General features: G+C 57.6%; 1 protein-coding gene across 1 annotated transcript in view; it reads right to left on the bottom strand.

Annotated features, from left to right (window-relative positions):
• Positions 1-2,126: 2,126 nt before the first annotated feature.
• The window catches only part of VAC14 (VAC14 component of PIKFYVE complex), a 66,791-nt gene continuing 45,436 nt past the window's right edge, over positions 2,127-23,481 (bottom strand). The window contains exons 15-19 of the mRNA XM_054079010.1: positions 8,358-8,532; positions 7,531-7,649; positions 6,595-6,674; positions 4,488-4,638; positions 2,127-2,989 (exon numbers count right to left, since the gene is read on the bottom strand). Coding sequence (XP_053934985.1) covers positions 2,827-2,989; positions 4,488-4,638; positions 6,595-6,674; positions 7,531-7,649; positions 8,358-8,532 — 688 coding nt within the window. The 3' untranslated portion in view covers positions 2,127-2,826. The remainder of the gene's footprint in view (positions 2,990-4,487; positions 4,639-6,594; positions 6,675-7,530; positions 7,650-8,357; positions 8,533-23,481) is intronic.

Here is a 23,481-nt window from a genome sequence, read left to right as displayed (position 1 = left end):
CCGGCACCGCCCACGGGAGGGGGGGCGGGGGAGGATGGGGGGACACCGGGGGGTGCGGGGATGGGGGAGGATGGGGGGGGGGGGCAGCCCGGGATGGGCGGGGATGGGGAAGGATGGGGGGGGAGAGAAATCCCGGGATGTGCAGGGTTAGGGGATGCTGGGGGGATGAGCAGGGAGGCAACCTGGGGGATGCGGGATAATGGGGGCGGGGGGGGCCACCCCGGGGTGTGCGGGGAGGAGGGTGCTGGGGGGGCACCGCGAGATGTGCGGGGAGGGGTCGCGCGGGGATGGGGGAGGAGAAGGGGCATCACGGGATGATGCAGGGATGCGGGATGCTGGGGGTTGAGGAATGCTCAGGCTGGGGGGGTTGGGGGATGCTCAGAGCACAGGGAGACACCCGGGGATGTGGGGCCAGGGGATGCGCGGGGGGTCAGAGGGAGCAGGGAGCAGCTTCGGGCATCACGGAGAGACCCCCAAGGGATGCTGGGGGGGCACCCCAAGGATGCGAGGCCTGTAGAGAGGGCACCCTGGAGATGTGGGGCCAGGGGGCACCCCAGGGATGTGGGATGAGGGGCTGGGGGGCAGCCTGGGACTCAAGGTGGGGGGGATGCTCAGGGGCAGGGGGGCACAGGGAGCAGCTCCAAGTTGCACGGAGGGACCCCCGAGGGACGGTTGGGGATGCTGGTGGGGGCAGCACTGCGGTTTGCTCACAGGGAGGGACCCCAAGGGATGCTCTTGGGCATTTGAGTGGGGACCCCCCTTCTGCGCTCAGGGATGGTCTTGGGGGTTCGGGTAGGAGCCCCGTTGTGTGCTCAGGGCTGCTGGGTCTGGGGTCAGCGGCAGGAGGGGCAGCCCCAGACCCCTGGAGGTGCTGTTCAGCCTCTCTCCAGGGGCTCTTTGCCCCCCACTGCCTTCCTTACCTGGGGCAGGCGCGCGCCTGGGTGCGCTGTGGGCAGCACCCTGCTGCAGGCTGAAGTTTGATGCTGTCCAGGGCGATTACACAGCAGCTCTGAGACATCTTATGACACTAAATTACTGGAGAGCTGCGGGAAACGTGTGGCCTCCCTGCTGACGAGCCCTTCCCAGTAGCCAGCCCGAGGCCTGATCCCCAGCTGCCCAGCTCTGGGGGCCTGGGCCGAGCCCCGATGCGCTGAGCGATGCTCCGGCAGGGTGAGGGGCTCAGCCTGGCCCCCCGTGCCCTCTCCTGCCAGAAAAGCAGCCCCGGTGCCGGGCCGGTGCTGCCCCGGCGGCACAGCACTGCTCTGGCCGGTGCTGGGCAAGAGCCACCCATAAGGAAATGATTAGGGCTTGGTGCTCGCAAAGCTGGCTGGAATTTCTCTCCATAAACCTCGTCCCTTGGCATGGAAAGAGGCCACTCAGCGTCAGCGAGCCCGGCGGAAGCGATGGGCAGAGCCCTGGGACCAGCTGCAGCCCTGGCCCATGCCCGCAAAGTCCCAGCGGCGGCCGGGGACAGGCGAGAGGGACACTCGGCACCCCAAGTGTCGTCGGGCCAGGGAAGCCACTGCTCACCCCATCCTAAAGGGTTAGCTGTTAAAATTAACCTGCCCTGCCCGGGTTTGGAAAGCCCTTTCCCGGGAATGACAGGAATGTCTTTATCCGGCCAAAGCAGCGCTGGTGTGGGGCTGTTGGGGGAACCCACTGCCAGAGCCCGGCTCTGCTGTGAACAGGCCAGGAGCTATAAAAACTCCACGAATTCCTCCAACCATCCTTTCCCCAGGATCAGGTGAGGGCCTGAAACACGTCAGGGACATAACCACGACCTCCCAAACCACAGCAGCTCGGCATGCGGTGACGGTGCCTCGGGACGGGGCGATGGCGGCGCCAGCAGCTGCCCGGGGTCAGGAAAATCCCTGTCACCCATCTGCCATATCGTGACTGTGGCCTGCAAGAATTTCAGTGGTGTTTTTTTTCCTGCTGGGAAGAGGAGCAGGAGAAGAAACCCTGCTCACTGGTGAGCCGGCACAGCAGGGCTGGACCAGGCTGGTGCTCAGGGCCAAGCAAGGTGCTCCATGCCACCCCCTGCCCATGCTGGGTTTTGGCTCGCCTTGGCACCAGATCCACAAGGATGCGGAGCCCAGCTACCAGGAATGGGCTGCTCTGCATTGCTCGTTTATTTTATCATGAGGAGCTTAACGTTGGAACAAATAATCAAGTCCGGGGCTGGGTGCAACGGGGTCTCCCTCGGCCCCCGGTGCCAGCTGGAAGTTAAGGCTGCACAAGGAGTCGGGGGCTCGGGGAGGGTGCGTGGAGGTGGGGAAGGGGCCAAGTGTTACGCACAGGAATGTGAGTCCCCGGGTGAGACGCCGCCGGCAGCCTCCACTGTGGCCTCCGAGCTAGAGGGTGGAAGCTAGGGTGGTGAGAGGCGGCCAGCAGCCCCGCAGGCTTATTTTCCAGGGCGGGAGGCCAGGGGTTGCTCACGTCTTCTCTTCCCCTCTGGTCTTGCTGGCAGGAGGCTGGATGCTCAGCTGACAGTCACGGGGAAGGCATTAGCAAAGCAGAGGGGTGTTTCCTTGCCCTATTGCAAGAGAAGATGAGGTGCCTTCCCCTGGCCCTCTTCTCCCGCAACCATTCCCCACGTCCCTCTGTCACCCAGGGGAGAAGCCAGGCACAGCCTAGGGGTCCCCCACCAACCGCACCCACAGTAGGGAGGAAAACCAGCCCCATGCCAAGCGCTCGCCCATCTCCCTCTGCCATTAAACCCACCGCATACTCTGGCGGCCAGCAACCAGTGCCCCCGTCCCCTGGTCCATGTCCCCTGGTCCCTGCCCCAGCAATCGTGCACGCCCGTGGCTGCCGTGGGGATGCTCAGAGGACCACCCGCCGGTCCAGCTGCTCTGCCCGCCCGGCTCGCTGGTGCCGAGCTTCTAGGTGCTTGTTTTGGACCTTCTCAAAGTGCTGCAGCAGCTCCGTGTAGTCGATGTTGGAGGCCGTCATCCTCTTCAATCCAGCGCTTGATTTAGTGCTGTCTCTGCAGAGAGGGAGCAGAGCGTAAGGGCAGGAGGTGCCTTTACCCTGGGCATCCGTCACAGGCAGCACCAAGGGCTTGTCCTGAAGAAGCTGAGCCCAGAACATCCTCATGATGCTGGTGCCCCATGAAACAGACCTGTTTTCTTCCCTCAAAATATGGAGCCCAAGAGGTCCTGGGACAGGAGAGAGGGGACAAGTGACATCTGCCTCAGCACTCCGACCCCACAGGGGAGGTCTAACTCCTACAACATGGATGCCCCTCTCTGTTCCAACCCATCCCGGCCAAAAGCATCAATGCTGGCCGGAAAGAACACTGGCACCACGTGCCTCAGTTTCTCTGCCTCCTTTTACGAGCAAGCAAGAAATATCCATGTGCTATGTCAGAGCGGAGGGCTGGTGGCAGTGGGGACAGCCGCAGGGAATCAGCACCCATAGCCGGAGCCCTGGGGAGCCCACAAATGATCCTCAGCCCGCATAGAGCTGTCCTCACACAAGGGAGAGGGGGACCAGCCATGGGATGGCCCTCAGGGGACAGAGGGGAGCCCTGGGGAGGTGGCAGGCAGCTCTCGAGGCCCCCGTGTTCCCCCGGGGAGGGGGCAGCTGGGGCTGGCCTGTTATGAAAGCCGGCTTCGGTGTTTGAAGGAATGTAGGTCAGAGTTAATCAGATGCTCAGGCCGTCTGACAGCTCCGGTTGCTCGAAAAAAACCCGCTGCCGGGGCCAAGGTGGGGGGAAAAATGGCGAAGGAAGCACACGAAGCCCCCCCATCTGCACCACCCCCCAGTTAACATCAGTGCTGGGTTGTGGGTACGAGCTCAGCGCCAGAGGCCACGAGGGATAAAAGCCATCCCAGGGGAGCAGTTAAAAGCCAAGGAGTGGCAGCGGCAGGGGGTTCATTCAGAAACCTGCCCATCTTGCGAGCTCTTTTTATTCCCAGGGCTTTGAAAGGCAGAGCCAGCTTTATCATCTCCCCCCTGCTCATTAGCGGAGGGCTGGAGAGCAAATCCTGCTGCTGGTGTCCAGCGAGCCGGGTGGGCAGCACCCCGGGGCAGGGAGCGCAAGGGTGTCCACTGCCCCCCAGGGAGATGCTGCTCTTGCACACAGCTCCATGTGGTTCCGGAAGGCCAAGGATGGGGATGGAGCCACCAGCCCCAGGTGTGCCCAGGTGATGGGTCCCATTGAGTGCCATGAAGGCTATTCGGGCTGCGGGGAGAGGACACGCTTTGGGAGCACCCCCCAGCTGCCAGAGTCTCTCTCCATAAGCCTCCTTCACAGCTCTGCTCGTTTCCATAGCGATCCCACAAGTGAAATTTTCCATCCCGGATGCCAAATGCCTGTGGATGAGGCACAGCCCTCCCAGGGTTACCAAATATAGACACAACCCTCCCCCGAGGCAGCGCTCCTGGCCACGGGGCAAGGAGCGGCCACGGCCACAAAGAGCATGGGGCTGAGCTGGTCCCACCCTGATGCCAACGCTGGGTTCCATCCCTGTGGCACTTACGTGGTCTGCATGAGCTCGGGGTTGGGCACGCACTGTAGGCGGTGGGAGAGGAGCTGGAAGGCGCTGCTCTGGGGCAGCAGCATCAGCAGGCCATAGAGAGCCTTGATCAGGTAGGGGTTGTTCTTCACATCCAGCAGCTGCAGGCGGAGATCTGGAAGAGGAGAGGAAGAGGATGGCGATGGGGAGGCAGGTAGAACGCATTTTGCCTCCAAGCGCCAGTAGCGGGTTCCTCTGGACCCGTCTCATGGTCCTGGGGAGGCTGTATGCCTCGGCCAGCTGACCCAAGGGTCACCTGCACGGCACCAGCAGCCTCTCTCCTTCCACTAACTCATCCATCTTTGTGTCCCACACAGGTCTCTCCTCACGGCAGCCCTCAGCTGCCAGCTGGGGAGGACAGCAGCTTCTCTCCAGTTTCCCGACTCTACTGCCACTCATCCCCAAGCCCGTCCATGCTGTCTGCCAGAGGACACACGTGCAACATGGGACTGCTCCTCAGCTTCTGCAGGACTAGCAGAAATACCTGCCTGGGGCACCACATGTCAGGAGGGCTGCGCAACAGCCTCCCACGGACTCTCTCGAACTGAGGGCCCCGATGGTTACCTGCGCTGGGCCCCCCTGTTGCTCAGCAGAGGGGAAACCACCCTCCTGCCCCACTCCTTGTGGTGCTCAGGGGTGGAAGGGCCTTCCAGAGCCCTATAGACAGCTGAGGGCCCACCTGGAGCAGCCCTTGGCATTCAGTGAGAGGCCTCTGCCCCAGCACCTCATCTCCTGGTTTTCACTAGCACCTCTGGTGTCTCCCTGTGACCCACATGCAGGGATAACGCTCTATGGGGGACACCCGAAACTTGGATATGAAGGTGAGCAGGATGGGGAACCCTCAAAGAATTGTTTGGAGCTGTAGAAAATCACCTTGCATGGTGGGAAGGAAAGTCATCTTCAGGATGAAGCACCAGGCACCACCAGAAGATGCGTGACCAGCCCACATCTCCACTGCCTGGCTGCTCTAACCCTTTTCCCTCAAATACTCCTCCAAATATTCCCCTAAATAGCCCTGGACGTATACAGTCCCCTCCCAGAGTTGTTTCTGGGACATTTCCCAACACTCTCAATGCCCAGCTCCACCTCCAGGGAGAAGGAGCCCAGGGGCCAAACACCATCCGAAGAACCACTCCCCAGATCCATGGGTCGCGCTGCTGCACGTCCCCCTCCCCATCCTGACCCCCACCCCAGGGCCCCGAGCCCCTGGCCAGCACCCACGCTGCCCAAGCGGGGGTAAAGACTGCTGTGGTTGGGGAGAAGCAGCTCCGTTTTTTTAGGGCTTAGTTCTCTCTCTTAGGGTTGTTCAGCCTGGAGGAGGCTGAGGGGAGACCTCATCGCTCTCTCCCACTCCCTGAAAGGAGGTTGTAGAGAGGTGGGTGTTGGTCTCTTTGCTCAAGTGACAGGTGACAGGACAAGAGGAAATGACCTCAAGTTGCACCAGGGCAGGTTCAGATTGGACATCAGGAAAAACTTCTTCACCGAAAGGGTTCTCGGGCACTGGCAGAGGCTGCCCAGGGAGGGGGTTGAGTCCCCATCCCTGGAGGTGCTTAAAAGGCAGGTAGATGAAGTGCTTGGGGATATGATTTAGTAGTGGGCAGGTACGGTTGGACTTGATGATCTAAAAAGCCTTTTCCAACCCAGGGATTCTATGATTTCCACAACAAACAACCTTTTGGTCTTGCTGGGGGACCCAGCAGCACCCATGATGCCGCCCTGTGTCTCCAAGGGCGGCACACGTGGCTCTGCTGATCTGACACTATTCGCACTCCCCTGAAGATGCTCACAGTGGCCCAGGCTCCCCTCAGCCTTCCCCCATCCCTTTGTTTGGTGCCAGCGCCGCTCGCCCCCTTAACCTATATCTGGGGGGCAAGCGGCTCCCCCCGTGCTGCCAGCGTGCCCGTTCCCGGTGGATGGCTCCAGCGCTGGGCAAACCTCCCGGCAAGAAGTCTCATAACTTCTGCTCTATTTATTCGTGCAGTGGCTGCCGCTTGCGATGGAGAACCAGGGAGGGGGATGCGCCTGGGATGTGGGAGCGCCGCCTCTTCCCCATGCAGGGCTTCCTCCTTACATGTGAATATGGGGCACTCGATGAGCTGCACCAGCTTGTCCACCTCGGTGAGGAAATCCACAGTGACCTCCAGATCCCCGCTGGATGCGGCTGTTAAGGACATAACGTTGGAAAAAGGTGGCCCGGCAGCAGCAGATGGCTTGCCCGGATGATGCCTGGCATGGACCGAGGCTCTGCCAAACCCTCCCTGCATCCACAGCTCCCGTGGGAAGCCAGCAGGCAAGGAACGGGCAGGGCTGAAAGGTCCGTGGTGGCCAAGGGACGATGGAAGGAAGCAGGAAAAGCAGGCCAGGATGGAGGAAAAGGCAGGCTCCCCAAAAAGCTGGCAGCTTGCTTGGCCAGAGGACAGGTAGGAAGACGGTGCAAGAGAGGATGCTCGCTTTTACCCCTCTGGCCCATAAGGACAGCACGGAGGCAATGCCGAGTGCTCCCGTCCCCCAGGAGAAATGCCAGCGCGCACTGGGAAGGGAATCCAAGTGTATGATTAAGCTTCTTCATATGGAAAGCTACTCGGGAAGGCCTGGCGTTTGCCAGGACATGAAAATAATCATTCTGCTGCAGGCAGACAGTGAGCTCACCGGGAACGGCACCGTGCTGGGCGCTGCCTGCTCCTCCTCAGGCCAGGAGGCCAAAGTCTTCATTTTCCTGGGAGGAAGAGGATGCTGAGGAGCCTCCCCTCTCAGGCAGGGGAAGGTCAGGGCTCAGCCAGCACACGCTTTCCTCTTTTTACACCACAAAAAATAAGGATGACACAAGGGGAAGGGAGCTGGCACGCGCCCAGCACACGCTGCCCTGCCCGCTCATCGCAGGGACACCACCCTGTAATGACGGGTTGCAGGCAGGAGGCTGGGTTGGCCCACAGGGTGACCTTGGTGGCCACAGAGGGACCACGGACCAGCCTGGCCACCAGCCTTGCAGAAAATCCCCAAAGGATACAATTTCTGGATGAGGTCGTAGGCGTGCTTGTAGTTCTGGGTGAGGAAGCAGAGAGAGACAGTTGTCACGGGGTTGTGACACCAGGACCGGTACAGGCAGCAGAAGAGGTTACGGCTTTCCTGTGGAAAGAGGGAGCCATTGCCGTCAGGTCGCCAGTGGGAACAAGGACATGGCACCAAGAGCCCCAGGTCCCCAGCATCAACCCGCTGGGTTGGCAAGTGCCACTGAGATATGAAGAGACGTTCGCCAAGTCCACCTGGCACTGATATGAGTCCACCAGCTTCAAGAGATAGTGACCGGGTAGGACTCGGGGGGGGCAGTGTGACAGGGCGGCCCTCGGGGGCTGCTGCAGCCGCTGCGGAATGAGGGGCTGGAGTGCCTGGCCCACGGACACCACCGCATCACCGGCCTTCAGCATGAGGAAGAGGAGAGGTCTTCATCCCTCTTCCCAACTTGCTTGGATGTTGCCGGTGGCAGCTGCTCAGCACATTCCCTGCAGGGACAGCTGAGGGACAGGGGAGCTCTGCTCCTGCTGTCACCTGGCCCCTGGCCTGTGTCTGGGCGGAGGGAGGTGGCAGCTGCTTGAAGGCTTGGGGAGCACCTTCCCACCCACGGGGAGAAAAGCAAGAGCTGGGCACACCCTCCAAACCCCACCTCAACTCCTGAAGAGAGGAGGAACACAGGGGCCGCCCCAGGAACTTGAGCTCCAGCCCTGGGACGTGCTGGGTTGGGACGGAGAAGCGAGACGCGGCCCCTGGTGGCTCTCAGGTCCCCACCACCCCCGTTATGACCCCTGCAGCAGCAGAAACATCTCCCTCTGCCCTTACCGGGGTCTTCAGGTCCTTCAGCTGGTTCCTCAGCTGGAAGAGCTCAGATGATGTCAGCAGGATGGTGTTGAGGGTGTGGACCATGGTAGAGGCAAACTTGAGGTCCTCTTCCCGAAGCAGTATGTCTGCCATGGAGTGGAAGATGTTTTCTGCGTTCAGAAGTAGACAAAGCTGCCTGTGTAACACAGAGGACAGAAACCGAGGCAGAAGGATGGTTAACAATGCAGTCAAGATCCTGACCTGAGCCCACGCATCACCCTCTTCCTGCAGAAAGGACCAGGGATGAGACCTAAGGGCAGACCAGAGGCCAGGTGAGCATGGTGGCATGAGAGGAAGCTAGAGCGGGGTAATCCAGGCTTGAAGGGTGCAGCTATTCACGCCAGGGCAAGGCCAAAACAAAGAGCTGGTCTAAGGACACATCACCGGTCATGCTGCTCTGGGACCCACCTGGCACCCAGCACTGCAGCTTGCTGCCATCTCAAGCCTCCTGGTGACATTCTTTGAGAAGTTCCAGCATCACTTTCTACCCTGACAACTGCAGGGAGCACGCAGCAGCGTGGTTACAGATGGCATCGGGTGGCCCAGTCAGACCAGTATCCCCCTGACACCAGGGAACTGGCTGGGAGCGAGCGTGCCCACTGGGACAGAGAATTCCTCCTGTGCTGTGCAACCCAGGAGCCAGCGGCTGCCTTTCTCTCTCCAACCCCCTCTCCTCCAGTAACCTGCCCCACTCTCTTTGAACTCCTCCACATTCCACTTCCCAGGAAATCTGGTGCTGAGGGGCTCTGGAACTCCAGCCTGGGGAGCTGGAAGACACCCCATGGACAGCACTGTCCCCAAAACATGGTGTGGCTGTTGCCGCAGCCCACGCTAATCTGCCTGACCAGACAGTGGGTCACAGCAGGAATGTCCTGCTCAACAAACCTTAGGGCATTCTCAAGGTTTTCTACATTTTAGACCAGAAAACAAAAAACAGATTTTTTTTTTTTCTTTCTCATTTGTTTGGATTTGGGGATTTCCTGTTTTTCTCCCTGCTCCCGCTTTCCTGGGTGGTTTGTCTGAGGACACCTGAAATGCTGCCCAGCACCAGCCTGCATCGGGGGGACCCATGGGAGCCCACCCTCCTCCCAAGCATCCCCAGCTTCTCCAGAAACTGGGATGCTCCCCAGGTTCCCATATCTCCTCCACAGGCTGATGGGGAACCTTGGTACTGAGGGAGATCCCGGCATCTCCCGGAGCATCTCTGCTTTCCCCAACTCCTACCAAGCACCACTCCCCATCAGATAATCTCAGCTGGCAATCAACTCCCTCCATGGAGGCATCTCAGGAGGGTTTAGGAGGCAAACCAAGCAGCACGCTCATCACCTGGCTTGGTTGGAGGCATCTGCTAGCTGCTTATGAGGTCTCGGTTTGGCTCGGAGGTGGGAAGCCCACCTGAACCCCCCCAGGGTCATGTTTTCGCCTCCTGGAGTGAGGAAGAGGAAGGAGGTGAGCTTCCAGCTCATGTCCTCGTGGGGAAGACTGGTGTAAGAATAGCTACAGAAAGACACCGAAGACCACACCCTAAAACCTGGTGTTTGAGGGATGCAGGAAGTAGATGAAAAAAGAAGAAATGGATTTTCCTTTCTAACACATAGAGGAAGAAATCCCCCATCTTCCCTCCCAATTCTGCCAAGCAACTCGTCCCCTCCTCACCCAGCCCTGGCTCCTTTCCATCGGCACCTCCCGCATCCCGCGTGGCTGCCGCTGGACAATGAGATGCTCTGTGTGGGCTTTTACGTAACCCAACTCAGCAATCGCCCTGAACCCCGTTAAAATGGAAAGGGCCATGATAAATAAGCTCATTTATCCCAATTATTCTTACGTAACCAGCTGCATTCATGGGGATGAAAACGCTTCCCTGATTTCTCACCACTTGGACGCGGGCTGGCTGGAGGAGAGAGAGCAATGGGAAACGAAGCACCGAGGGAGGGAAGGGGAAAGCAGAGGCTTTTAGTCCAGCCTGATGGAGCCAAAAGCAAATGAATAGCTCAGCATTGCAGGCAGGATCCGGTCATCAGCAGCTGCATCAAAGCAAGCCCAGCTGAGGCAAGCCCAAGCCGAGCCCAGGAGTGAGCTGTCTCCAGCCTTCTCTTCCCCAGTAAGTGGGGCTAACTGGATGTTCCATCCTTGCCAAGCTGCCTTCAGCAGTCAAGCTGGAGCAGGCACCAGGCACTCAGACTGTGAAGCGGGATGATTCGCTGTGTCCAAAGAGGGGACAGGTCCTCTAGGGAGAAACACCGGAATAGTTTAGCCCCCAGTTTCAAGGTGCCCATTGTGCTGCTACTGCTGGGGCCCAGCTCTTCCAGCTGGTTGGGGGTGGAGAGGACCTGGTGTTTTCCAGGCAGAAAGGCTACAAAAAGAGCTCAAACAAGGCCAAACAAACAAAAAATTGTGACAGTGAGCGGTGAGGGCAATTTAGTGACCTCTGGAGCTGCCCTCATCCTCCCATGGCGAAGATGCTGGTCAGGTTCCCCCTCTGATGCTCCTCATGGAGAAGGAGGGCTCTTGCTTTCCGTAAATAGGAGCTCTGACATTTGGCTGGCTAACGCTGCGCTCCCAGCGAGCGGGAGGCTGAACGCGGACCGCTTTCTAATTTCAGGCCTGGTTTTGATTAGCAGGGAAGGGTTGGGTTTGTTTCCCCTCCTTTCAGTGGCACTGGGAAACTGGAGACTGAAAACCATGAGGGTGTTAAAGGAGCAGCTGTGTAGAGCCTGTCCCCAGCTCCCAAGTCGCATCACGCCCCGAGGATGCTGCCCCAGGCCCTCTGGGAACCACCAGCAGGATGAGTTTGCCAGCGCTCCCCAGCCAGAGACTCCAAACTTCCCCCCACGAAGCTTCTTGGGGTTTTTGATCCCAAAAGCTGTTCCCAAAGGCAACTGGCTGGCCACGCAGCTGCCGGCCTCCGTGACAGCAGCCAGCAGCTGAGCCCCACTGCCCGTGCCAGGTGGCTGCGGTGGGGTGGGAAGGGTCCCCTGGAGCCGATCCCCTGGGAGGCTTCAATGGCACAAGGGGAACGCGAGGCTGGCTGCGAGGAGGCAGGGGACAGGGCTGGACAGGGGACAGGTGGCTTCAAACTAAGCAGGCAGCAGCCGAGACGCTGGAGGGGCGGCTGTGGAAGGGGATGGGGCAGAGGAGACAGCGGGCAGGCGCTGCACCCCCGATATGTGCACCCCACAGGTGTATACACACATACACACCCATACACAGAGAACCATGGAATCTCTAGGTTGGAAAAGGCCTTTGAGATCACCAAGTTCAACCGTACCTGTCCACTACTAACCCATATCTCTGAGCACCTCATCTGCCTGTCTTTTAAACACCTCCAGGGACTGGGACTCCACCACTGCCCTGGGCAGCCTCTGCCAGGGTCCGAGAACCCTTCCAAGGAAGCAGTTTCTCCTAATGTCCAATCCGATCCTGCCCTGGCACAGCTTGAGGCCATACCTGTACATCAGACACATCCACCCCAGATAAACACACACATATCCCAGATATGTACACCCCAGATACACACCCCATAGACATAAACACACGGCCCAGCTAGCTGTAAGACTGAAAACCCCAGTTACTCAGGGGGCTGGCGGCTCACCCATCCATCCACATGGATATGACGACGGAATGAGCCAGCTAATCCCCCCCGAGCATCATCCCAGCAAGATGCCTCTCCCCAGACCTCTCCTCGCATCCCCACATGCTTCCCCTTGACCACAGGGACCCAGTGAGTCCCCGGGGACCTCCTGGAGTGGAACAGGAGGGGAAGAAGTGTCCCCGGGGAGGTGGCAGCCACAGAGCATCACCGCACCACACTGCTGAGCTGTTAGGCAGCCGTCGGCGCAGGCACATGGCAGCAATAATGAAGTGCGGTATTTAGGCCATTAAAATTTAACTCCTTAAATTAAAAGGGTTATTCAAGCCTTTCCGATGGAGCCAAGGAACGTGGCTGCGGGCAGATGGGAAGCCACGCCTGCCTGCAGCGTGGTGATGGGGGTTCCTCCCCCAGCCCAGCGCCTTGGCCAGGGCAGCCAGGGGGGGCCGCAGGGCTCCCAACGGACTCAGCAGGTCACCTCCAACCCCTGCCGTGGGCACAGGACCCCTTCGTGGGGGAAAGTTTGGGGTCAGCAAGCCTTGGCTGATGCTTGCCAAGGGAAGAGCCAAGGAGGACACCACCAGCTTCGCATCGCCACGCCACCTGGGAGCCCCCAATGCATCCCCGAGCTGCACCCCAGCTACACTCCAGCAAGCACCAGAGCCCCCCACCCATTTGGTGCCCACTGAGTTGCCAGGGCAGCGATATCAATCACAATGGATTCCCATCCTGCTAACGATCAGTGGGGCAAGATGGGGTGTACGGGGACAAACTGAAAGCCCTAGAGCTGCTGCAGGGCCGTGCACTTGAGCCCAGGAGACGTTAAGAGTGATGGGGCGGCTTCAGAGCCGTATTTCCAATTAAGGGCAGGCCCCGGCGTCCCTCTTAGTCCTCTTGCTTTGACAGCTCCGTGCCTGGAAACCCTGCTAATCTAAACATCATCACTGCACAGAGCTCTTGGAGCTCCCATCCTGCTGCTCACCCCTTTAACTGCTTCAGCCCCAGGCCACCAAGCAGGAACAGGGCGGCCAAGGGCTGGGGCTGCCCAGTGCTTGCTTCAAAGAAAATTTTATAATAAAATGATGAAATCCAGCTCTATAGCGGATGGAGACAGCGTCTCTTCTGCTGAGTGCTGCAGGGAGCCCTGGGGGGAGTGCCGCTGGCCCCCTCCCATCGCCCGGCTATGCTGAGCACCATCCTGCTGCGTTGACGTAAGCAGGTGCTGCTTCATCAACACCAGTGATGTGCTGTGTTAGCTCTGGGCAGGCATGGGGGCCAGCTGGGAGAGGATCTTCCCACTTCCATCAACTGGGATGGAGCTGGAGATGGGGAAGGAGCCGGCTGAGGTTGGGGAGTGGCGCCCCGTGAGGCTCTGCCCCTCTTTCTGGACCATCGCCTCTCCTGCAGCTGCGAGGAGGGCAGAGCTCCTCCATCCTTCCTCCCCACCCTCCTCTTCCTCTGCTCCCTTCCTCTCTCCTCCCCAAGGCTTTCCTCCACCTTTCCTCCCTGCTCCAGACTCCCTGTGAGACGCCCCGGCTCGACGCCTGCCTGCGGGACCTGCAGCCCCTCTGATGCCCATCCCCATGCCCATCCCCCTGAAATCCTCCTGCCGGCAAAAGCAGCATCTCCAGCCCGGCACAGCAGCTGGGATCCTTTAGGAATTTGCAGAGGAAGCACAGATAAAATTAGGATGGAGGGGAGAGGGAGGAGAGAGACGGGAATGCAGGAAGATGCCGTTCCTCTGTCCTTCCCCACTACGGCAGAGAGGAAAATCCCAGTCCTCCATTTTTCCTCCCTTCATTTGCCGAATTGGGCCTCTGGAGTGTGCTCCTCCAGGCAAGGGAAACCATGGCAACCTCGGCAGCTCCCACTTGCAAAATTCATAGCATTTAACGTAAAGGATTGCGAAGGGCTTGGGAAGTGTACGTGAAGTGGAGCTCCTTCTGCAGGAGGCAGAGGGACCCTCTACCCCCCATCTCCTCTCTCCCAGCCACCCATTCCCATCTCAAAGCAAGGTTCTGCAGGCACGTTTCCCTAACGAGCTCGGGTCCTCATCAAGAGACAAAGAGGACCCAGTAGGGTGCATCTTCTAGGGATTGGCTTGAAGGCACATAGGTGGAGTGAGATACATGGCGGAGCACCAGCATCTGCTGGACATGGGAAGACATGAAGTACAACCCAGCCAAGAAGAGCCCAGGACAGCACGGACAAGTCCTTGGGAAGGGCAGCTCTGGAGCTGGGAGCTGTCACAGCTCGCCCCAGGTGAGCAAAGAGCCTGCTCGAGCCAGGAAGACAAAGTGAGCAAAAGCAGGACTTACACCTCCTTCACGTGGCTTTTGGACTCTTCCTGATGTCCTGACGTTCGGGTCCTGCTCTTTGAGACATCGGGTCAGGGATGGGCGCATCGGATCAAAGGAAGCCCATCAACAGGAAGGGTGAGGGTGTTTGGGGGAGATCTGGTTTAATATGTGACAAAGCCTGAACTTTCTTTTCAACCTCGCCAGTCCTGGTTTCTTGTGGTGTCTATCAAATCCTCCTGGGAAACTCAGTGAAAGCTGTGGACCAGAGATGCACAGATCCTGGGAGGAGACGTGTGGATCCTGGGAGGAGATGTGCAAGACCTTGGGAAGCCAGAGACAAGCCCTGTGATGCCTTCGCTTGAAAAGGGAAAGCTGCAGAGTGTTTCACTGCAAACAAGAAAACCCTCCCACGGAGCGTCTGCTCAGCAAAAGCCGTCAGCGTGAAAACTGCTGAAGGAGCCACGGTGCCAGCCTGGCGCCATGCCAGGGTTGTCTCCTCCATAACATGCTCCCCAGGGACCCTCTGCCACCTCAGAGCAACCAAGGGGGATCCTCAGTAGAAGCATGGTGCTGCGTTAAGGGCTCATCTCTGCTCCCCTCTGCAAACTAGAGCCCTTTTCCATAGGTGGGACAAGAAACAGCAAGCCAAGAGAAAGGCAGCAGCTCCCCGAAACCCGTGCCACCAGGCTTCAGGAGACAGCATCCAGGGCAAAACGCCAGCTCAGGGACATCGTGGGCCACCTATGCGTAAGAACTTCCCAAGAAGTTCTTCTTACTAGATGGAAAAATTAGGACCGCCCAGTTGAGACCTGAGGGTCTCTACAAGTTCGGTGAACTCCCAGAAACTGAAACTCTTGCCCACTTACACTTCCCTGTTTGATGGCAACAGGCAAGAGATTCTCATAGGATGGGGAAAGATGAAGAACTCCAGGGTACAAGCGTACAATCCTGATTTCCCAGGGAAAGCATTGCAAATCCAGCTGCCCTGAACACCCTCTGTATTTGGAACCATTTGCTGCCCCACGGATGACTTGGCGATGCCACGCTGGACGCAGACAGTGTGCTGGTGGTTTGAGAACTTCCATGAACACAGGCAGAGTCATGCTTAAACCTTCTTCCCTTCAGCTGATGAAACAGCCTCTTGGCTTCTGCTCCTCGTGACGCTACCCTCAGACATGGGGAGCACTGGGAGGTCCCTGTCCTGGCTGGCAGGATGGCTTTCCCACCCTTCTGCCAAAGCTGCGAGTCACCTCCTGGGCATGTCCATGACGAACCCAGTCTTGCCACCCCCCTGAATGCTGGCTGCCTGGATCTTCCAGCTTATAAAGCAGATACCCATCACCTCCAGGCACTTCTGTGGTCAGAGAAATACCGAGAGCTCCGTGCCAAACATGGTGGAGGAAACAGGACTGTACCAAGGAAAAGGAAGAGTTTCTTCTGAAGAAGCTTCTTCGACAACTTCTTCAGTTTCTTCTTCTGATCACGTTCAGCACAAAAGATGATCAATCACTAACATCATCTGGGATGGGCCAGAAGCTAAAAGGTAACTACATCGGGAAACTTAGCGGTTTACTCAGCCCAAAGTATTGCCCACAACACAGATGAACGTGGCAACTCCTCCAAGGGGAAGACCGCATCCAGCACCAACCTCCAGCTGCCCACGATGGTGTCCCCTACAGGTTTCCTTGAGAAAACCTTATGGTGACCCCTGGATAAAGCTATCCTGCTGCAAGCATGCAGTCATAGCTTACAAGATGCTGTAGGAACATCTCAGCATCTACAGGAGGCTCCACACCTGGAGAAATGGCAGCTCCCCTCTTCTGAACCCTCCAGGAGAGCAGAAAACACCCCCTGAGGCACCTCTTCTCTGACTTTTAAACCTGCTGATGACTCAATGGCAAAACGGATGGCAAATGCACGTCTTTCCTCACTGCCCAAGGCTCTTGGGGCTTCAAGCCCCAGGCGGGACGCCCAGGCTGCAGCATTATAGCGTGTCCACCTCCCCGGCTGAGGGGAACCACTCACATTCAACAGAGCCCTCCAGAGCCTGAACCAAGACGGAGATTTACACGGGGCAGTGATGTCTTCAGGCAAGCATCCTTTGCTTCAAAGGGGAGGAAGGGCAGGGGCTGGCTGGGGAGTGGGGGAGTTGCGTAAAGCAGCATCAGATCCTTCCTTTGAGACGTACGCTTCCCTTTCAGGCTGACAGCTGTGGCCTAATTTTCAAGAAAATTGACAAGCGCCTTATTTCTCCCCCTATAATTTCTCTTCCCTGCAAATAAAAATAGGTTAAAGGAGCGGGTGCAAAGCTGTGACAACAGGAGCTGGGAGAGGCTGAGCCAGCTCAGGGCATGCACAGTTTGCAGAGCCACGGGAGCCACGGTCCCTGCACTCACTCTTCCTCACCCCTCCCCATCGCTTCAGTTTAAGATGAAATAAAAGTGCTTTTGCTCCTAGAAGCACGGCGGAGGAGCAGGTCACCGTCTTGGAGGTGGATAAGCCTTTGCATGAAGGCAAGGGGAAGATGGTGCTGCTGGGCATCTCCAGGCCTCTGGAAGTGGAAGGATCATCAGATAGGGGATGGAGCATGGAATACACTGCGTGTCTGAGGGTGAAGCTTTCCAGAAGGAAAGAAAAAGGGACTGGAAGGGGGTGGCAGCATCCCATGGGTGGCAGCAGGCTGGGACGTATCAGCTGAGCTCTGGGATGAGCGTGGCCCATGGTGGGAGGTGAAGCTGCCTCGTCTCCTCTGCCAGCATCTCGACTCAGACCCACTGCTGACTTTTCTTTTGCTTTGCCTGAGCAAACTGGCTGTATTTTGCCCAGCCGGCTCAGACTCGTGTGCAGACACACTCAACGCAGTGCTAATCCTCATGTGACTTCGGGGAGAGGGGACAGACGGAGCAGGAGGAGTGGGAACACTCGAGCACATCCTAGAGCTCAGGGAAGGAGGGGCCTGTGAGTGCCTTGGCAAGCCTGACCGCACTCTGGACTCAAGAGCACCAGCTGAAAAATACCCTTATTTATGCTGTGGTTTCAATACCTCAGATGTTATTCTGGCTTTACTGCTGGACTTTCCTCCTGCCTCCTGGCTCTCGTTGCCTTTCAGTATCATGGGGTGGGCTCCGATGCCTGCCCTGTCTCTGGAGCTGCGGAATCCTCTCCCCATTGCCCAGTCCACCTTTTCCCAGCTTCCCCCTTCCCCAGTCTGCTTTTCTGGCCTCGGTGCTGTGCTCATGCTGGGATCTCAGGGATCCTGGAGGGATCCCAAGGAGGGGGATGCAGGCTGAGAAGCCCTGCTTCACATCCTCCTCTCCAAGGCCCATGGATCCGCGAGAGGCGAGTGGCTGAATGCTCCTTGCCATGCCAGAACCCAAAGAGCACCCAGCACTGAAAGGGGACCTTTCCAGGCACAGCTGAGCACCGAGAGGAACTCATGCACCAAATGGAAGGAGCTCCAACCAGGGTGGCTTTTGCACAGCTCCATACTTAACGGCGAGGAGCTGAAAATGTCCCATCCCGAGGAGTCCCAGAGCACCTGGCTGGACCTGCCAGTGGGAGCTACAGAGCCCGTAGCTGGGGTGAGAGCTTCCCGGGGCAGCATCCAGCCTGGAGCATCTGCCTTTGATGGAAATCAAAGATGGAAATCTGTGGCAAAGCATGACCGTGGGAAGTGCTGGAGCATCCTCACCCGCCTGCTGCTTGTGCCTGCAGTCGGTGGGCGGCGCGTGAGAAGGGAGGGCTGCGCGCCCATCATCGGCGGAGAGTGATGGGCTGCTAGATGCTCAAAAGCAGCCAGGAATGGAAAAAAATCGCTCGATGAGAGCAGCAGGAGGCAAAAGGCCCAGCCCTGCCTTGATGTTTTCAACCAGGCATGCCCTGTGCCTTGGGGATAATCCCAGGCAAGATCCCCTGTAAGAGAGATGGGGGGAAAAAGCAATTATTCAGCCTCTCCCAGACTCCCCGTCCTAGCTCTTGGAGATGAACAAACTAAGACGTCACATTTGCAGGGCAGGAGAAGGAAACACCACCAGAACCCTGAGCCCTGACCGATGGGATCAGACCAGCTCATTTAGCAGCTAATGGTCAAAACTACCCCCCTTGCCTGCCCTGACCGTCACCTTTCCACAACAAAGGTTCTCACCCCTCTGACCAGGCAGAAGAATTTGGTAGACAGCTTGGAAGCTGCTCGTGCTGAAGCCCTGCTCTGGAGAACACAATGGTTAGCAAGCACGCGAGTTGCTAAATCCTCTCCCCATTGCCCAGCCCACCCTCTCCCAGCTCCCCCGTCCCCTAGTCTGCTTTCCTGGCCTTGGTGCTGTGCTCCTGCTGGGATCTCAGGGAAAGCGCTGGGATGGAGCAAATAGCCATCCCCAGAGACCTGCCCTTTGAAGGAACTTGGCCATTTTGGGAGGGTTTTCCTCCCCTACACACACTTCCCCTTCCTCTCCTCCACCCTCTCGCTGACCTGAATTAGTCCCAGCACGCTCCGGCACGGCTGCTCACATGTGGTTCCCATTTTTTTACAGGAAAAACCATCAAATCTTTCCAGGCAGCTCTGAATACGACTGGTCCCGGCGCAGCTTCAGCAGGCAGGACAGCGAGCTCATTGCCAGGAGTTCATCCCTCTGCTGCTCCTCTACCTCCCACGTCTCAGGAGGCATCTCCTGTCCTTCCCGTGGTGGTCCAGCACCAGGAAAGGGGCTGGTAGGGGCTGGCCCAACTCCTGCTATCCCAGCAAGGATACTCCTTAGGCAGAGCACCAGGCCCCTCCATCACAAAGTTCACGCTGCTGATGGCTCAGTGCCTTGCAACCCTAGATCCAACCTCTAGCCGGGAAGAAACTGGGTTTTCAGCCTCCAGCTCCTGCTCCATGGGCTGTGGAATGTATTGGAGAGCCCAGCACAACACCCATAGCCCTGGTGAATCAAAACCTCATTAAGCACATGCTAAATTGGGCTTGCAGAGTCCACTGCATGAGGTGAAACAAGTAACTTGAGAGTTGGGAGGGGTTAGAGATACAGAGGGGTTGCCGTCTCCCATAGAATCATAGAATAGTTTGGGTTGGAAGGGACCTTAAAGATCATTTTGTTCCAACCCCGCTGCCACAGGCAGGGACATCCCACTAAATCAGGCTGCCCGAGGCCCATCCAAATCCATATCAAAGCCTGAGAGAAGCCCACAGGATGTTCACCACGCATGGCTGAGGACGTGGAAGATGCGTAAAGGCAGAGCTTCGTTGCCATCATTCCACTAAAGAACCGCTCCGGATCTCTGGCCACAGGATTTCTCATGGCTGGGTGGAGGCAGAACCAGGGAGAGGATATTTCAAGAAGCGGGCAGGGCTTAAAGGAAGGCACAGAAGAGCTGGAGATGAGCAAGGAGACACCCGCAGACCTCAGCGCAGAGGCAAAGATGCTCGCCACTCTGCTCCAGTGCCCGGCCCGGGGCTCGGATGGGAGGCAGCTCCACCTCCTGCTTTGCAAACAGGCAGGAAAAATAAAAAGAATAAAAAGCTTTCTCCGGTTCCTCCTTTCTGCAAGGCATGAAGGGGGGCATGGAGAGCGCTCGGTTCATTAAAGCAGAAGGGCAGGCGGCCAGCGAGCACGCTGGCAGGCAGAGCAGTGTATTTTCGCAGGCTCGCTGCCTCCCAACACAGAAGCTTCCCTTGTAGCGCTCACAGCTGTTTGGATTTTACCCGAGTTCATATCACACTTTATCAAAGGGGCTGCATTTTTTTTTTCCCTTCTTCTTTTTTTTTTGTTTTTGCACTTTGCTGAGTACAAGCTGAACGTTTCCCGCAAAAACAAATGCAGGTTTTGTTCCGCAATGCAGCGACTGGGAGGGTGGGAGAGAGGAAGAGGCAACACACATTCCTCCTCCAGCCCCGATTCATTTGCTGGTGGGGCAGAGGGATTTTCGGGGCACAGGTTTGGCAATGGGAGCTGGAAGGGGCACGGTCGCATCAGCACACCCGGAGGAAGGAGGAGCAGGAAGGCATCCCTCATCCCAGCCCTGCGAGCCTCCAGATCCTTGGGAGGTATTGAGACATTTGGCCCAGCAAACTGGGGCTGAGGGAGCTCAAGAGCATCCAGGCCTGGGAGAAGAGGAGGATTTTGGTTCACCCCGGCTCCTGATGGTGAGGGGTGGCTGATGGGCTGGGTGGTGGGACAGCCAGGCAGGAGGAAAGGACAAGGTTAAGGATAGAGCCAGGGGACAGTGAATCACTGTAGGATGATGGCATCCCAGGGCTTCAGCATCCCCTCACCACCAAAGCCAACACCGACCAGCTCTGCACAGGATCCCCAGCGTATCCCTCACTATCCAAGCCTGTGGATAACCCATTCCACTCTCTCCTCCAAAGCCCTCCCCACTGGGATACTGGTGGGCCGCCCTTCCCTTCCGACGCCCCTTAGATGGAGAGCACAGCCCTGGGAACGCTAGACAGGCCAAGCAAAAAGAGATTTAACATGCTCCTCACTGCCTGCCTGCCAAGAGCATTGGATGTCTGCTCTCCACAGGATAGGCTGGCCCTCTGCTCCCCTTCACTCCCCATCCCAGTTAGTGGGTTTGAATCCACTTTGCTTCTTTTTCCCCACTTTCTGGGTAGAAAGGGTTGTTGCATGTCAACCTCAGCCTCTCATGGAGGTAAAAACATCCCCTCCTGCCCCAAAAGAGGGGACCGGCCACCCCATCCCCCACACCAAGGATATCACTGCAAAGCCCTTCACGTACTCAACATGATGTGCCGGTGTTTATCCCTAGCTCTGCCCTCTTTGCTATCCAGCTCTCTGCTGGCATCATCCCAGCAGGACTTTGAGATCTGAAGGAAAAGGCAGGATTTCCAGTCAGGGGAACTTTTCCCATCTGTGGGAGCCATAAACCTGTGGCCCCATCACAAGACTCGGGATTTCCCAGCTCCTCAACTAACGCCATAAATCAGCTGAATAATCTTATCTGCTCCAGCCTACATCTTAACAGAGCAGATGGAAAACCAGGTCACCCTTCTGAACGTTCCCCACGGGGGTTCAAGCACCCCCCAGAAAGCCAAGCCCAGGGGAACAGACAAGGCCTGCCGCACGCATTGCACAGGAAGTGGCCAAAAAGTCCCTTCCAAGGAGCTTAACCCCAGAAAACACCCTGTGAGAAGGTGCTTCACAGCAGGGAGTTCTGCTTAACTGCTCCGTAGAACAAGCTGAGACAACCCCTGCGCGTGGGCCCCTGCCTGGGGAGCAAAGCGCTGACTCAGGCACCATCTCGCGCCTCAGGGTGCCACTGCTCGGTGAGAAAACGGCCTCTCTGGGCTTGAAAGTTAAGCCTCTCACTTCAAAGCATCCACATACAACAGGCACAGGGATGTCTCCAGCCACTCAAGCGCATCCCATACTCTGGAGGGTTCCTTTGCTGTCCTGGCAAGGTACATCAGCCACGAATGCCTGAGCTGCTCCATCCCAGAAAGAATCATAGAATCATGAAGGTTGGAAAAGACCTCTAAGCTCCTCCAGTCCAACTGTCAGCTCAACGCCACCGTACCTGCTGAACCGTGTCCCTAAGTGCCACATCTACATGTTCTTTGAACCCCACCGGGGATGGAGGTCCCACCACTGCCCTGAGCAGCCTGTTGCAATGCTTCACCACTCTTGGAGTAAATAAATTTCTCCTAATATCCAATCTAAACTTTCCCTGGCACAACTTGAGGCCATTTCCTCTTGTCTTACCGCTTGTCACTTGGGAGGCAGCACTGCTGTGGTTCTAGGCTCAGCTCAGTGGGCTCAGACAGACCCCAGGGACCGTGCAGGGGCTGCACAACTGGCCCTGGAGAGGGACAATAAAGAAGATGATGTCTCCTTCCAAGAGCAAGCTGCTAGGGCAGCCAGCCCTGTCCTCAAACTGCATTGAGCAGCAATGCTGATGTCTGCAGGATGGGGCTTAGCCTCTCGCTGAATCCCCCCATCCTATAGCTCTGGTACCAACAAGCAAGCGTTAAATCCAGCCTGTAAATCTTGGTGTGAGCTGCAAAGCTCAGTGCCGCTCTGCTAGCTTCCTCCTGACTGGCCAAACAGCTTTCCCTCCGCAGGGTTCCTGCCCCGAGGATGGCTGTGCTGCTCCAAGGAGCCATGTGACGCTTTGGAAGCTCCTCTGCATTTTTCTGCCGCTCCAAGCCATCGTCGGGAGGCCAGCAGCTGAATGTGAATATTTGCTTCTTGCTTAAGGGCTCTGTTGAGTCCAGGACGGCCGCGTGCCAGCTAGGGCAGATAGCTCCCAATTAGCAAGAAGGCTGAAAGGTCTCGGGTCTGCTCATCAAGGCGAGAGGTAACACTGAGAGATGGTCGATGCTCCTGCTTCTCACAAGACTTTAGGAGCCACCTTTAAGCGCAAAAGTGCCTGACTCAAGAATGCAGCACTTTGAACTCTGAGTTTCAAAAGCAGAATAACTTCACTGGCTTCCAGCCTGAACACAGTCACAAGTGACAGTGAGAGAGACTGACCCCCAAAAGAACCCCCATCTGCTGCAATGCAGGAAACTCAGGTCAAGCCAAAAAAATCCTTGGAAGAGACCATGGGAGCAAGTTTGCCCCTTCTCCGGCTCCTCAAGGAGACAGGGGTGGAAAGCGTGAGACAGCCTTCCTCCCCCGCCACGGCATCTAAGCAACTCTGAGGAGCCCTGAAGAGTCCCTTCCCTGACTGCTTTCCTTCCCTTCTCCTGGTGGGGCTCAGTCCAGTGTATGAGCTCCACCGCGGTCACAGGCTCTGTCTCCACGAGGTCCCCTTGGGTGGTGGCACAGATGAGGCATTGCACCATGGGTTGATTGGATGAAGCCTGGCTGGATCCCACCGGGGAAGGTGGCAGATAAAGAAGGGCTCCTCCAAGGGCACCTCTTGGATGCACCAGCAGATGGACCATGTGCTGGCGATGTGTTAACCCCCAGCCCAGTGGGTGAGGACAAGAGAGAGGAAATGATCTGTTTTTTTCCTGATGAACTGAATCTTTGGAGCTGTTTGCCTGTTATCTTAAAGGCAGCTTGTGTTTTTATTTAGATCCACTCTGTCTTCTCTGGCAATCCATCTCAATCAGTCCATACCCGGCTTGGGACCAGGTTTGCTGATGGTGAGACCACCCACCACAGCCCCCATCTCTGCCCGAGCCAGGCACAGAGGGTGAGCTCTGCTGGGGAGGGCTGTGGCTGCTTCTCCC

This window comes from Cuculus canorus, chromosome 13 (assembly GCF_017976375.1).
Source record: "Cuculus canorus isolate bCucCan1 chromosome 13, bCucCan1.pri, whole genome shotgun sequence".
Taxonomy (NCBI): domain Eukaryota; kingdom Metazoa; phylum Chordata; class Aves; order Cuculiformes; family Cuculidae; genus Cuculus; species Cuculus canorus.
This window is presented reverse-complemented; position numbering and strand designations above follow the sequence as displayed.